Below are 14,795 nucleotides of genomic sequence, written 5' to 3'. Positions count from 1 at the left end.
TGTGGCTTGGACCTCAAGAGAGGAGCAGTGCAGCTGACTCTGGACAGACTCCGGGAGATAGGCGCTATTGCGCTTCTGCCCTTCGGAGAGGTGGGCTCGGGCCACTATTCCATCTATTTCGTCGTACCAAAGAAGGACGGTTCCTTCCGGCCTATCCTAGACCTCAAGGAAGTCAACAAATCCCTTCGAGTCGTTCGGTTCCGCATGGAAACGCTCCGGTCAGTGATTGCGGTGGTGCATCGGGGGGAGTTCCTCGCCTCCCTGGACTTAACAGAGGCCTACCTGCACATTCCCATCCGCCCGGACCACCACCGTTTCCTTCGTTTCAAAATTCTGGACCAGCATTTTCAGTTCACGGCTCTCCCGTTCGGATTGGCGACGGCGCCGCGCACCTTCACCAAGATCATGGTAGTCGTGGCGGCAGCTCTCCGGAAGGAGGGCATCCTGGTTCATCCTTATCTGGACGATTGGCTCCTCCGGGCGAAGTCATTCGATCATGGACGCTCAGCGGTGACTCGAGTAGTACGGTTTTCTACATTCCCTGGGATGGGTAGTGAACTTCTCCAAGAGCTCCCTCATGCCCTCGCAACGCTTGGGTTTTTTTGGGGGGCGACCTTCGACACCCTACTGGGCAAAGTTTTTCCGCGCCAGAACAAAGCTCAATCCTTGCGGGATCACACACGACGGTTCTCTGCGTTACCAGAGCCCACCTCCTGGACTACCTGCAACTCCTGGGAGTGATGGGGTCCACCATCGACCTTGTACCTTGGGCTTTCGCGCACCTCAGGACCTTACAGTGGGCGCTCCTCTCCCGTTGGAAACCAGTATCGCAGGACTACCAGATGATTCTCCCATTCCCGCAGAATGCCAGGGACAGTCTGGGCTGGTGGTTGGATCCGCCGAACCTGGCCCGTGGCATGTCCCTCGATCTGCCAAATTGGGTGGTGGTGACCACCGATGCCAGTCTAGCAGGCTGGGGTGCAGTCTGCGATCGAAGCGCCACGCAGGGGACGTGGTCCACGGTGGAGGCGAAGTGGTCAATCAACCGTCTGGAAACCAGAGCGGTCCGGCTAGCTCTGCGACATTTCCTCCCGCTTCTTCGGAACCGGGAAGTCAGAATCCTATCGGACAACGCTACCACCGTGGCCTACATCAACCGACAAGGAGGCACGCGCAGCCCGCGCTCGAGGCGGCGCTGCTGATGCAATGGGCGGAGCGTCATCTCGTCCGGCTAGCGGCCTCGCACATCGCCGGTGTGGACAACGTCCAGGCGGACTTCCTCAGTCGTCAACTGCTGGACCCCGGAGAGTGGTCTCTCTCCGACAAAGCGATGCAAATTCTCGTCCATCGGTGGGGGGCCTCCCACTTGGATCTGATGGCGTCCGCTCTCAACGCCAAGGCTCCACGCTTCTTCAGTCGCCGGAGAGAGCGCAGTGCGGAGGGAGTGGATGCCCTGGTCCTCCCGTGACCGCCACATCTTCTGCTCTACGCTTTTCCACCATGGCCCCTGGTGGGCAGGATGCTCCGCAGAATAGAAAGCCATCAGGGGACCGTGGCTTTCATCGCCCCAGAATGGCCCAGGCGACCCAGGTTTGCGGACCTGCTACAGCTGGTGATCGACGGGCCAATCAGGCTGGGGCACCTCCCCCAGCTCCTACATCAGGGCCCGGTATTTTTCGAGCAGGCAGAACTCTTCTGTCTCTGCGGCCTGGCTTTTGAGAGGCGCCGCCTCCGGCGTCGGGGCTACCCGGAGGCGGTAGTATCCACGCTATTGCGGGCACGAAAGACATCGACATCGGCGGCCTATTTTCGAGTCTGGAAGGTGTTCGAGCTGTGGTGTACCAGCCAGGCCACGAGACCCGCTAAGGCTTCTGTACCTCATATCCTTCAGTTTCTACAGGCGGGGGTGGAAAAAGGGCTCGCCTATAATTCACTACGGGTTCAGGTGGCCGCCCTTGGTTCGCTGTTGAGCGATGGGGGCTCTCTTCTACAGTATCCTGACATTGCTTGTTTTCTCAAGGGTGGCAAGCATATGCGTCCTCCGTTACGGAACCCTTGTCCCTCCTGGAGTCTTAACCTTGTGCTTCGCTCCCTGTCGGGACCACCGTTTGAGCCGCTGCGCAGCGCAACGATAAAGGATCTCACTCTCAAGACTGTATTTCTTGTGGCCATCTGTTCCGCTCGACGCATCTCGGAGCTGCAGGCTCTGTCGTGTAGAGAGCCCTATCTCCGTTTCTCCGACTCTGGAGTTTCGCTTCGCACCGTTCCCTCCTTCCTTCCGAAGGTGGTTTCTGCATTCCATGTGAACCAGACGGTGGAGTTGCCGTCCTTCTCTTCCTCAGAGCCGAAGTCTCTCCGTCTCTTGAATGTCAAGCGCACTCTGCGCCTCTATCTGGAGGCTACAAATGAGTTCCGGACCTCTGACCATCTCTTCGTACTCTGGGCCGGTCCTAAGAAGGGGTCTCAGGCCTCGAAGACTACCATTGCCAGATGGCTGAAGGCCGGCATTGCTGCTTCCTACATTGGGGCGGGTCGGACTCCCCCACCCGGAATCGTAGCGCATTCTACACGATCTCAGGCGGCACCTCGCCTCTTCAGTCTCTGGACACTTTGGCGAGCAGGTTCTCCGAGCAGGCCTCGCAGGACCCCACCCGATTTAGGGAAGCTTGGGTACCATCCCACTGTCTGGACTGATCCAGGTACGTACAGGGAAAAGAAAATTATTACTTACCTGCTAATTTTCGTTCCTGTAGTACCATGGATCAGTCCAGACGCCCACCGCGTTTGGGTTCTTGATCCTGCTCAGCTCTGCGCTACTTCTTGCTCGCAGTGTTCTGTGTCTTCACAGTCGTTTCTTTTCGCTGTTTTTCACAGCTCCCTACAAGTTGGTAGGATGTTTGCAGTTACTTGTTGCGGTTACAATTGTTTTCATTATCTGTTTCCACAAACTTGATCCTTCGGGGGTTTCTACTCTGGCTTTGATATACTCGATACTGAACTCCTGCAGAGGGGGTAGTAGTATATATGGATACGCCCCCTCAAAGCTTGTGCTGACTCCATCTGCTGGATTGGGGACATAACCCACTGTCTGGACTGATCCATGGTACTACAGGAACGAAAATTAGCAGGTAAGTAATAATTTTCTTTTATTTGGTATGAGGGGGAGAATAGATGGAAGTGAGGTGTGTGGTAATGGGAAGGATTGGGAAGGATTGTTTCATTGGGAGGATAAGGGTGGGGATTTTTAGGTGAAGAAAAGTTAAATGCTTGGTTATCAGGGAAGGGATGGGCATGAATGAAGAGTGTCTGAGGGGTTATCAGATGAGGGGAAGGAGTGGTGTGGATATCAAATAAATGGGGGTTTGGTATGTTTTCAGGTTGTAATATCGTTATCAGATAAAGGGCATGATATGATTGTCAGATGTCAGGAGGGCATGCAGCAAATTTTGTGAGATCTGAGACGGCTCTTAACCTGTACTTCAGATGATGGTACAGTTGTGAGGAAAGGTTTAGTCACCCCTGCTCAAACCGTATGTTTCAATGAATCTTTGTGTGAACCGAAGCTGACAGAACAACCTCTACGTGGTATAAAGTTAACACATCAAGCCAAAATATGCTTCCACCAATATTTTCAAACTTTTGGATTTATTCATTCCTGCCAGCAGATGGAGACAGAGAAAAGCCTCGCTGACGCTGCTTGAAAACCCTGGTGCCACCTGCAGTGGCTCAGTATTGATCTGTACCCAAGCTGAAAAAAAACCACTATGTGCAATAAACTGACTAAAAACGTGTCAAACAACTTGAAAAAATGTACAAGTTTACAACAAAGAATGGAAGTTTGCTGAAAAGGTTATAGCTGAGCGGACGACTCTCCTCTCTAACCTGGGTGGGTTCTGGACTGATCCGTTGGTACTACAGGAATGAAAATTAGCAGGTAAGAACCAATTTTCTTTTCCCTGTACGTACCCAGATCAGTCCAGACTCCTGGGATGTATCAAAGCTTTCTAGAGAGGGTGGGACCTGGAGAGTCCTGCTCACAAGACACCTTCATCAAAGACCTGGAATCAGAAAATCCCAAATCCATCCAGTAGTGCCTTGCAAAAGTATGCAACGACTTCCAAGTCGCAGCTCTGCAAATCTCCTGCGGAGACACCAACCGAGCCTCCGCCCATGAAGCAGCCTGAGCCCGTGTCGAGTGGGCTCGCAAACCCTCAGGAACTTGACAGCCCTTGAGAATATATGCCGACCCAATAGCCTTCTTAAGCCATCTGGCAATCGTTGCTTTGGAGGCATGGGTACCCTTCTTTGAACCGCTCCATAAAACAAAAAGATGATCAGATCTTCTGAACTCATTAGTAACCTTGAGATAGTGAAGCAAGGTTCTATGGACATCTAATAACTTAAGCTTGCGAGCATGCTGCGTAGAATCATCCACCGACTCACTTCAACTCAACATGGCAGTCTTTCGGCATCCAAACTATGCTATCTTCAAGAGTTTAATAATACATTCTCTAAAATAGAAAAACAAACAACAATTTAATATATACAAGACCACTGAAGAATAATGAAATGCAAAAAACACACACCCATCATCAATCAGGATGCTCCACTCTAGAATGGCTGATGCATTTAAACCCAAATGGCACACCTACTATTTAAAAGGAACAGCAATGACGTTCAACACAATGTCAATCACAATATCCACACATAACTAACACCTTCTTCTTAAAGGGAAACAAAACACCCTATCAAATTTAACTATCAGAATCTATCTTTCTCTTTATTCATGCCCCTTGGTTCGACAGTATCAAAATAATAAATCCATCTCTGCTCTTTCTGCAAAAGCAATCTGCCAGTATCCCCCATGATCAGGCAATTTAGGTTGCTCAATCACTGCAAAAGTCAGATCTGTGAAGACATACCTTTCATTCCTGTAGTTTTGCACCAAAGGAGCCTCAACACTGTTATGAACTCACTGCCCGCGGGTTTCCCCGTGAGCAGGCTCACTCACCATGCTGCCTTTCTTCAGCCGACATGGCAGCACGCCTCCATCGGCCTTCCCACGCAGCTGGAGCCACGGACTCTGTGCTCCTCTGCGGCCCGGAGGCCGCCCATCAGGTCTCCCTTCATCGGGCCCGGAGTCGCGGGCCTTCTGCCCTCTGCTGCGTGGCCGGGAACGCTGCTGACGTTTGCTCCATCTTCGTGGCGCGAAGGCCGCATCCCTGGGCTCGAGTGGTGGCTGGAGCTGCCCCCGGGGCCTCCTGCAGCGGCTGGAGCTGCTTCCGACGTCGGAGCCTGCGCCCAGGCTCAGCCCTGCTTCCCTCTATGCTGTATGTCGTTGCAGGCCGCTGTCCGTGGTCCTGCACAGCTCTTCTGCTGCTCCTTAGGTGCCGGTGCGCACCTCTCTTCAGGATTTAAAGGGCCAGCCACAGGAAGTGTGGCTGACCCCACCTAGAAAGTGGACTTCCTGCCCAGCCCTATAAAAGGGCTGCTCCGTCAGTCTGTCTTCGCCTTGCATTGGAGTTCCTTCACTCTGGAGGCTCCTGCCTGCCAGAGCTCCGTCAGGTCTTCCTTGTCTTCTCCATGGAGTTCTTGTTGCTTCGTTTTGTCATGCCAAGTCATGTTCGTGCCTGAGGTCCCTGTCCAGGTGTCCTGGTGTTTTGTCTTGATCTTCTGTTCCTGATGTTCTGCTCCTGCGTCTTCGTCTTCAGCGCTCTGGAGCCTTCTGGTACCTGTTAGGCCGGGGGTCCCTTGGATGATGTGTGCCCGAGCGTGGACTAGCCTACAGGTGGACTGGTGTCCTTTGCTCCTGAGCCGTCATGTTCTGCCAGCCGTTGGTAGAGCTTTGGACGACATCGGCTCCGTCGTTGGAGTTCTGCTTCGACTGGATCCTTCCCTGCACTTGTCCCGCTCCCAGCATGGTACGTGACCAGCCTCCTCGGGCTGTGTAGGGCACGCAGTGGGACAGGGTGGTCCACGACTCAGTCCCACGGGTGGCCTGAGTAGGGCGCCCTGAGAGACAGTGCCAATGTCCTTCCGCCCAGCTTCTCGTCTTGTCAGGACTTCATCAGTTCCTCGTCTCGTCTTGGATACCGTTGCATCATCTTGGTATCTTGTCATGTTCCTGATGTCATCGCATCGACCCTGGTCCGGGATGCCGTCTCATCGACCACTGGTCCGTGATGTCTTCGCATCAGCTTGGTGTCAAGTCTTCGTCCGCGATGCCGTTGCATCGATCCTGCTGTCATGTCTTCATCCGCAATGCCGTTGTATCGACCCTGCTGTCATGTCTATGTGTCAAGGCCCGTCTGCCCTCGACCTCAGGCCAGGCCTGCTGCTCCATGCAGCAGGTCCGAAAGGGCTCGGAATGGTCGGAGGACCATTCACATTCCAACATCTTCTGTTGTTGGCCATGGGAGCTTGCCGGCCTGGCAGAGGATAGACCGTCAGCCATGGTGGAACACGCCGTCAACCCTTGGTCTGGTCCTGGATCCGTCTGGGGTCGGGCTGAGGCTCAAGGGCACACTAAAACACCCGAGTACAACAGAATGCAAGGCCTTTAGAGGCCATCCTTAACAACAAACACGATCACAATTGATGGCACTCCGATGTTCAATGATGTGTATACACAAGGATTGCTTTTGTTTTTTCCAATATATAAAAGCTTACAAGGGCACCAAATACAGTAGATGACTCCCACAGAGGCACAAGTAGTTGAATAGTTCAGAAAAATAAATGTTTGTCTTTGAAAATGGCAAAATTTGACCTGAAAAAGATGTATGACAAACAGAGCAATTATTGCAAGAGTAATGCCCAAGCCTCATAGGCATAGTATCTCCCAAAACAGTTCCATAGAATTCAGAATGTACAATTTTATCTCTAATAGTCAGACCTCAACACAATGCAAATATCGGGCCAGACTCAAAACTTTTATGCAAATTTAAAATGGCCAATGTTTTTTTAATACTTTGTTGGACTTACAAAATCTATGGTGAATGAGGCAAAACACATTTAATTCTAGAATTATCTTCTTTATTTGTTGGCATCAATAACAAATCACGAGTTACCCAATGAGCTCTTTTGTAAGCCCTCTTCAAGATGTATGAAGGGTAACCACAATCTTGATTTTATATTCATGTACATTAGAACAAAACCGTCTCAGGTGAAAAAATTGTCTGATCGGAAAAATTGTCTGATCGGTAAGTTCTCACGTAGGGTGTCTAGGCTGACAACTGTCAAAATGAAGTAGAGTGTTTCTGTCTGTTGGCTTATGAAAAACCGTAAAATCAAAGCTCCACTCTTGAATTGAAATGAAAATATCCAAGTAGGGCAACCCTATTACACTGAAGGCTGAAGTAAAACTCAAATTTTAAAACTCACAGGCTGAAGTAAACTTCAAATTTTAAAACTCACATGCTCCCAACCAACACATGAAAGCAGAAAAATCAACCTCTCCTCCTTCCCAAATGATTAAAATATAGTCTATGAAATGCTTCCATAACTTACAGTAATCCTTTGGGAGAAAGGATCAGCCATTCTAAAACAGATTGGTCTGGTAGCCACAGTAGGCCAGAAGAGTGTGTCCAAGTGAAGCGCAAGGGTCAGAGCTAGAGTATCAGTCCAGAAGTGGTCAGCCAAAGCAGGGGTCAAATACCAAAGTCAGTCCAAGTGTAGTCAAGGCAAGCAAGGGTCGGTTTCAGGCAGCAGACAAAGAGCATGGTCAGGCAGGCAGTGGTCAGTTCCAGGCAGCAGACAAGAGAGTAGTCAGACAGGCCGAGGTCAGTACCAGAGATCAGTCCGAGAGGTACTTACATGAGTGTGGAATCGGGAACACACAGAGACTCAGGAAAAAGGAGACGCTGGAACACAGGATAGGCAAGCTTACTACACCATGGTGTCGACCCGATTGCCAAGGCGAGGTCCTGGGGACAGGGCTTCGCTATATATAGGACTTTCAAGTGATGTCATCAATCTGTGCCCCCATCGGTGTTCCCGTGCTTGGTCCTTTAAATTGGAGCACATCGACCGCGCACGTGCCTAGGGGAAGGGCCGAGGCGGCCAAAGATGAGGAGCCCCGATGGGAGCTCCGCTGCGAGGCCTACGGTGTGGAGGAAGCTGGAGAGGGCCGTGGTGAGTGACGGGGACGGTGGGGGATGGCAGCAGCGGTGAGACCGGACCTAATCGAGGGCAGCGCGAGGTGAGCAGGCCCGGTCGTGGCTCCCATGTGGCCGGAACGTGCAACAATAGCCACTGCTATTAATTGCATCAGTAGCATGGGATCTTCATAGTGTTTGGGTAATTGCCAGGTTCTTGTGGCCTGGATTGGCCACTGTTGGAAACAGTTTGCTCGGCTTGATGGACCCTTGGTCTGGCCCAGCATGGCAATTTCTTATGTTTTTATATTCTAGAGTGTCCTTCTGATTGATGATGGGTGTGCATTTTTGGCATTTTATTATTATTCAGTGGTTTTGTATATATTAAAAATGTGTGTGTTTGTTTTTTTTATTTTAGAGAATGTATTATTAAACTCTTGAAGAAGGCATTATTTGGATGCTGAAACATGGCATGTTGAGTTGGTGAAGTGAAAGTGTTGCTTGAACCGGAATCAGAGAAAGTATTCTTTTAAACAAGTAGGCTTTTCACTGAACAAGCTGTTGCAACTCTTAACTATTGCTGGAGTAAAAAGAGAATTTTGGAATTGAATGGATTCATCTTTTGGGTAGCCATTGTTGATTGTTAGATTAAAAACTAACCATCAGGCGCCGGCGAGCGGGGAGGCCACCCTCCATCCTGGGCCCCCGCTAGAACTAAACACCAAACTGAACGGCAGGGGGAAAAAAAGATACGGAACCAACAGCAGGAGGTGAGGGAAATGAATGACTGCGATGCGATGAGTGACCACGCCCCCCTCTGACGTCACTGGGAGCCCCGGTGACGGTTGAAGAGCGCCTCACCATCAGGCGCCGCGCACCGTGCGTCGCGTGCCGAAGGGGCTCTCCTCTTTGTGCACCCCTTTGTGCAACCCTTGTGCTTCTAAAAAAAAAAAAAAAAATCTTTTATATTTTTCTGTAGTTTAACCTTTATTCCAATTCTTTACCTTTTCTTTTCGCTTGTTAACAATTTTAATTAGAAATGTTCATTGTATTAGACTATGGAAATTTATTTCCTGCTATTCTGTTTAATGTAAACCGGTATGATTTACATCGGATGTAAGAATGTCGGTATATAAAAATTAAAAATAAATAAATAATATTTTTAGAGGGAAGAATAGTTTTATTTTTGAATAAACATTTTTTTCAAAGAAACAAAATTATTTTGAGGAAGAATGATGATATATGATTTGAATTTGAAGTGTTGTAAAATTGATACTGTTTGAAGCCCATTGCGGGCAAGAGACAGTGGATTAAAATCCTGACACCATTTTCTCTGTCGTCTCTTCCCTCTTAAGGATGATGTTAATAGAACAAGCATAAGTATTACGTAAGATTTGCTTGACTATTTGGTCCCCACATCTCAATTCTTTCTGGTTTATTTGATATTTCTAACCCTTGCCATCTTTTCCTCCCTTTCCCCTCCTCTCTTATTTTTCTCCTTTGTCTTTTTCCCTGCTCTTGTTCTATTCCCTTTTTTCCTTAACGCATTGATACTTTTTTCCCCTTTTACTTCATGTGCTCCTCCTCTCACTAGACAGATGCTGCTAGAAGTTTCAAATGAAGAATCCAGCTACATGCCATCTTGTATTGTTGTCATGGGAGGAGAAAATCCATCCAGTCTCAACACAGAGCTCAACACGGTGAGCAATGTACAGTGAACATATTGCTATCGATCAGAGAGCCAAACACAATGAGTAATAGCCAACAGAGTATGCTGTCATCAGTCAGCAAGAAAAAACAGTGAGTATAACATACATAAGCTACTATCAGAGAGTGCCAAAACCTTGTATAATATATAAAGTAAGCTACTATTAGAGAGCACCAAACCCTGTCTATAACATACAGTAAGCTACTATCAGAGAGCACCAAACCCTGTGTATAACATACAGTAAGCTACTATCAGAGAGCACCAAACCCTGTCTATAACATACAGTAAGCTACTATCAGAGAGCACCAAACCCTTTGTATAACATACAGTAAGCTACTATCAGAGAGCACCAAACTCTGTGTATAACATACAGTAAGCTACTATCAAAGAGTGCCAAAACCTTGTATAATATATAAAGTAAGCTACTATCAGAGAGCACCAAACCCTCTGTATAACATACACTAAGCTACTATCAGAGAGTGCCAAAACCTTGTATAATATATATAGTAAGCTACTATCAGAGAGCGCCAAACCCTGTGTATATCATACAGTAAGCTACTATCAGAGAGCACCAAACCCTGTGTATAACATACAGTAAGCTACTATCAGAGAGCACCAAACCCTGTCTATAACATACAGTAAGCTACTATCAGAGAGCACCAAACCCTGTATATAACATACAGTAAGCTACTATCAGAGAGTGCCAAACCCTGTCTATAACATACAGTAAGCTACTATTAGAGAGCACCAAACCCTGTCTATAACATACAGTAAGCTACTATCAGAGAGCACCAAACCCTGTGTATAACATACAGTAAGCTACTATCAGAGAGCACTAAACCCTGTCTATAACATACAGTAAGCTACTATCAGAGAGCACCAAACCCTCTGTATAACATACAGTAAGCTACTATCAGAGAGCACTAAACCCTGTCTATAACATACAGTAAGCTACTATCAGAGAGCACAAAACCCTGTGTATAACATACAGTAAGCTACTATCAGAGAGTGCCAAAACCTTGTATAATATATAGTAAGCTACTATCAGAGAGCACCAAACCCTGTGTATAACATACAGTAAGCTACTATCAGAGAGCACCAAACCCTGTATATAACATACAGTAAGCTACTATCAGAGAGCACCAAACCCTGTGTATATCATACAGTAAGCTACTATCAGAGAGCACCAAACCCTGTGTATAACATACAGTAAGCTACTATCAGAGAGCACCAAACCCTGTGTATAACATACAGTAAGCTACTATCAGAGAGCACCAAACCCTGTGTATAACATACAGTAAGCTACTATCAGAGAGCACCAAACCCTGTGTATAACATACAGTAAGCTACTATCAGAGAGCACAAACCCTGTGCTTAACATACAGTAAGCTACTATCAGAGAGCACAAACCCTGTGTATACCATACAGTAAGCTACTATCAGAGAGCACAAACCCTTTGTATAACATACAGTAAGCTACTATCAGAGAGCACCAAACCCTCTGTATAACATACAGTAAGCTACTATCAGAGAGCACCAAACCCTGTGTATAACACATTGTAAGCTACTATCAGAAAACACAAACCCTCTGTATAACATACAGTAAGCTACTATCAGAGAGCACAAACCCTGTCTATAACATACAGTAAGCTACTATCAGAGAGCACCAAACCCTGTCTATAACATACAGTAAGCTACTATCAGAGAGCACAAACCCTCTGTGTAACATACAGTAAGCTACTATCAGAGAGCACCAAACCCTGTTTATAACATACAGTAAGCTACTATCAGAGAGCACAAACCCTGTGTATAACATACAGTAAGCTACTATCAGAGAGCACCAAACCCTGTTTATAACATACAGTAAGCTACTATCAGAGAGCACAAACCCTGTGTATAACATACAGTAAGCTACTATCAGAGAGCACAAACCCTCTGTATAACATACAGTAAGCTACTATCAGAGAGCACCAAACCCTGTGTATAACATACAGTAAGCTACTATCAGAGAGCACCAAACCCTGTGTATATCATACAGTAAGCTACTATCAGAGAGCACCAAACCCTGTTTATAACATACAGTAAGCTACTATCAGAGAGCACCAAACCCTGTGTATAACATACAGTAAGCTACTATCAGAGAGCACCAAACCCTCTGTATAACATACAGTAAGCTACTATCAGAGAGCACCAAACCCTCTGTATAACATACAGTAAGCTACTATCAGAGAGCACAAACCCTGTGTATAACATACAGTAAGCTACTATCAGAGAGCACAAACCCTGTATATAACATACAGTAAGCTACTATCAGAGAGCACCAAACCCTGTTTATAACATACAGTAAGCTACTATCAGAGAGCACCAAACCCTGTGTATATCATACAGTAACCTATCAGAGAGCACCAAACCCTGTGTATAACATACAGTAAGCTACTATCAGAGAGCACCAAACCCTGTGTATAACATACAGTAAGCTACTATCAGAGAGTGCCAAAACCTTGTATAATATATAGTAAGCTACTATCAGAGAGTGCCAAAACCTTGTATAATATATAGTAAGCTACTATCAGAGAGCACCAAACCCTGTGTATAACATACAGTAAGCTACTATCAGAGAGCGCCAAACCCTGTGTATAACATACAGTAAGCAACTATCAGAGAGCACCAAACCCTGTTTATAACATACAGTAAGCTACTATCAGAGAGCACCAAACCCTGTGTATATCATACAGTAACCTATCAGAGAGCACCAAACCCTGTGTATAACATACAGTAAGCTACTATCAGAGAGCACCAAACCCTCTGTATAACATACAGTAAGCTACTATCAGAGAGCACCAAACCCTCTGTATAACATACAGTAAGCTACTATCAGAGAGCACAAACCCTGTGTATAACATACAGTAAGCTACTATCAGAGAGCACAAACCCTGTATATAACATACAGTAAGCTACTATCAGAGAGCACCAAACCCTGTTTATAACATACAGTAAGCTACTATCAGAGAGTGCCAAAACCTTGTATAATATACAGTAAGCTACTATCAGAGAGTGCCAAAACCTTGTATAATATATAGTAAGCTACTATCAGAGAGCACCAAACCCTGTGTATAACATACAGTAAGCTACTATCAGAGAGCACCAAACCCTGTGTATAACATACAGTAAGCTACTATCAGAGAGCACCAAACCCTGTCTATAACATACAGTAAGCTACTATCAGAGAGCGCCAAACCCTGTTTATAACATACAGTAAGCTACTATCAGAGAGTGCCAAAACCTTGTATAATATATAGTAAGCTACTATCAGAGAGCACCAAACCCTGTGTATAACATACAGTAAGCTACTATCAGAGAGCACCAAACCCTGTGTATAACATACAGTAAGCTACTATCAGAGAGCGCCAAACCCTGTGTATAACATACAGTAAGCTACTATCAGAGAGCGCCAAACCCTGTGTATAACATACAGTAAGCTACTATTAGAGAGCACCAAACCCTGTGTATAACATACAGTAAGCTACTATCAGAGAGCACCAAACCCTGTCTATAACATACAGTAAGCTACTATCAGAGAGCGCCAAACCCTGTGTATAACATACAGTAAGCTACTATCAGAGAGTGCCAAAACCTTGTATAATATATAGTAAGCTACTATCAGAGAGCACCAAACCCTGTGTATAACATACAGTAAGCTACTATCAGAGAGCACCAAACTCTGTGTATAACATACAGTAAGCTACTATCAGAGAGCGCCAAACCCTGTGTATAACATACAGTAAGCTACTATCAGAGAGCACCAAACCCTGTGTATAACATACAGTAAGCTACTATCAGAGAGCACCAAACCCTGTGTATATCATACAGTAAGCTACTATCAGAGAGCACCAAACCCTGTGTATATCATACAGTAAGCTACTATCAGAGAGCACAAACCCTGTGTATATCATACAGTAAGCTACTATCAGAGAGCACCAAACCCTCTGTATAACATACAGTAAGCTACTATCAGAGAGCACCAAACCCTGTGTATAACATACAGTAAGCTACTATCAGAGAGCACCAAACCCTGTGTATAACATACAGTAAGCTACTATCAGAGAGCACCAAACCCTGTGTATATCATACAGTAAGCTACTATCAGAGAGCGCCAAACCCTGTGTATAACATACAGTAAGCTACTATCAGAGAGCACCAAACCCTGTGTATAACATACAGTAAGCTACTATCAGAGAGCACCAAACCCTGTGTATATCATACAGTAAGCTACTATCAGAGAGCGCCAAACCCTGTGTATAACATACAGTAAGCTACTATCAGAGAGCACCAAACCCTGTGTATAACATACAGTAAGCTACTATCAGAGAGCACCAAACTCTGTGTATAACATACAGTAAGCTACTATCAGAGAGCGCCAAACCCTGTGTATAACATACAGTAAGCTACTATCAGAGAGCACCAAACCCTGTGTATAACATACAGTAAGCTACTATCAGAGAGCACCAAACCCTGTGTATATCATACAGTAAGCTACTATCAGAGAGCGCCAAACCCTGTGTATATCATACAGTAAGCTACTATCAGAGAGCGCCAAACCCTGTGTATAACATACAGTAAGCTACTATCAGAGAGCACCAAACCCTGTGTATATCATACAGTAAGCTACTATCAGAGCACCAAACCCTGTGTATAACATACAGTAAGCTACTATCAGAGAGCACCAAACCCTGTGTATAACATACAGTAAGCTACTATCAGAGAGCACCAAACCCTGTGTATAACATACAGTAAGCTACTATCAGAGAGCGCCAAACCCTGTGTATAACATACAGTAAGCTACTATCAGAGAGCACCAAACCCTGTGTATAACATACAGTAAGCTACTATCAGAGAGCACCAAACCCTCTGTATAACATACAGTAAGCTACTATCAGAGAGCACCAAACCCTGTGTATAACATACAGTAAGCTACTATCAGAGAGCACCAAACCC

At 46.4% G+C, this 14,795-nt stretch overlaps 1 protein-coding gene across 1 annotated transcript in view; it reads left to right on the top strand.

Moving 5' to 3' along the window:
- The first annotated feature begins 8,064 nt into the window (after window positions 1-8,064).
- LOC115088463 (cullin-9-like) overlaps window positions 8,065-14,795 on the top strand; it is a 197,082-nt gene continuing 190,351 nt past the window's right edge. Inside the window, exons 1-2 of the mRNA XM_029596737.1 lie at window positions 8,065-8,165; window positions 9,688-9,793. Of these exons, the coding sequence (XP_029452597.1) occupies window positions 8,065-8,165; window positions 9,688-9,793 (207 nt within the window). The remainder of the gene's footprint in view (window positions 8,166-9,687; window positions 9,794-14,795) is intronic.

Source organism: Rhinatrema bivittatum, chromosome 3 (assembly GCF_901001135.1).
Source record: "Rhinatrema bivittatum chromosome 3, aRhiBiv1.1, whole genome shotgun sequence".
Lineage (NCBI taxonomy): Eukaryota > Metazoa > Chordata > Amphibia > Gymnophiona > Rhinatrematidae > Rhinatrema > Rhinatrema bivittatum.
Note: the sequence above shows the minus strand (reverse complement) of the source record. Positions and strands in the feature narration are given on the sequence as shown.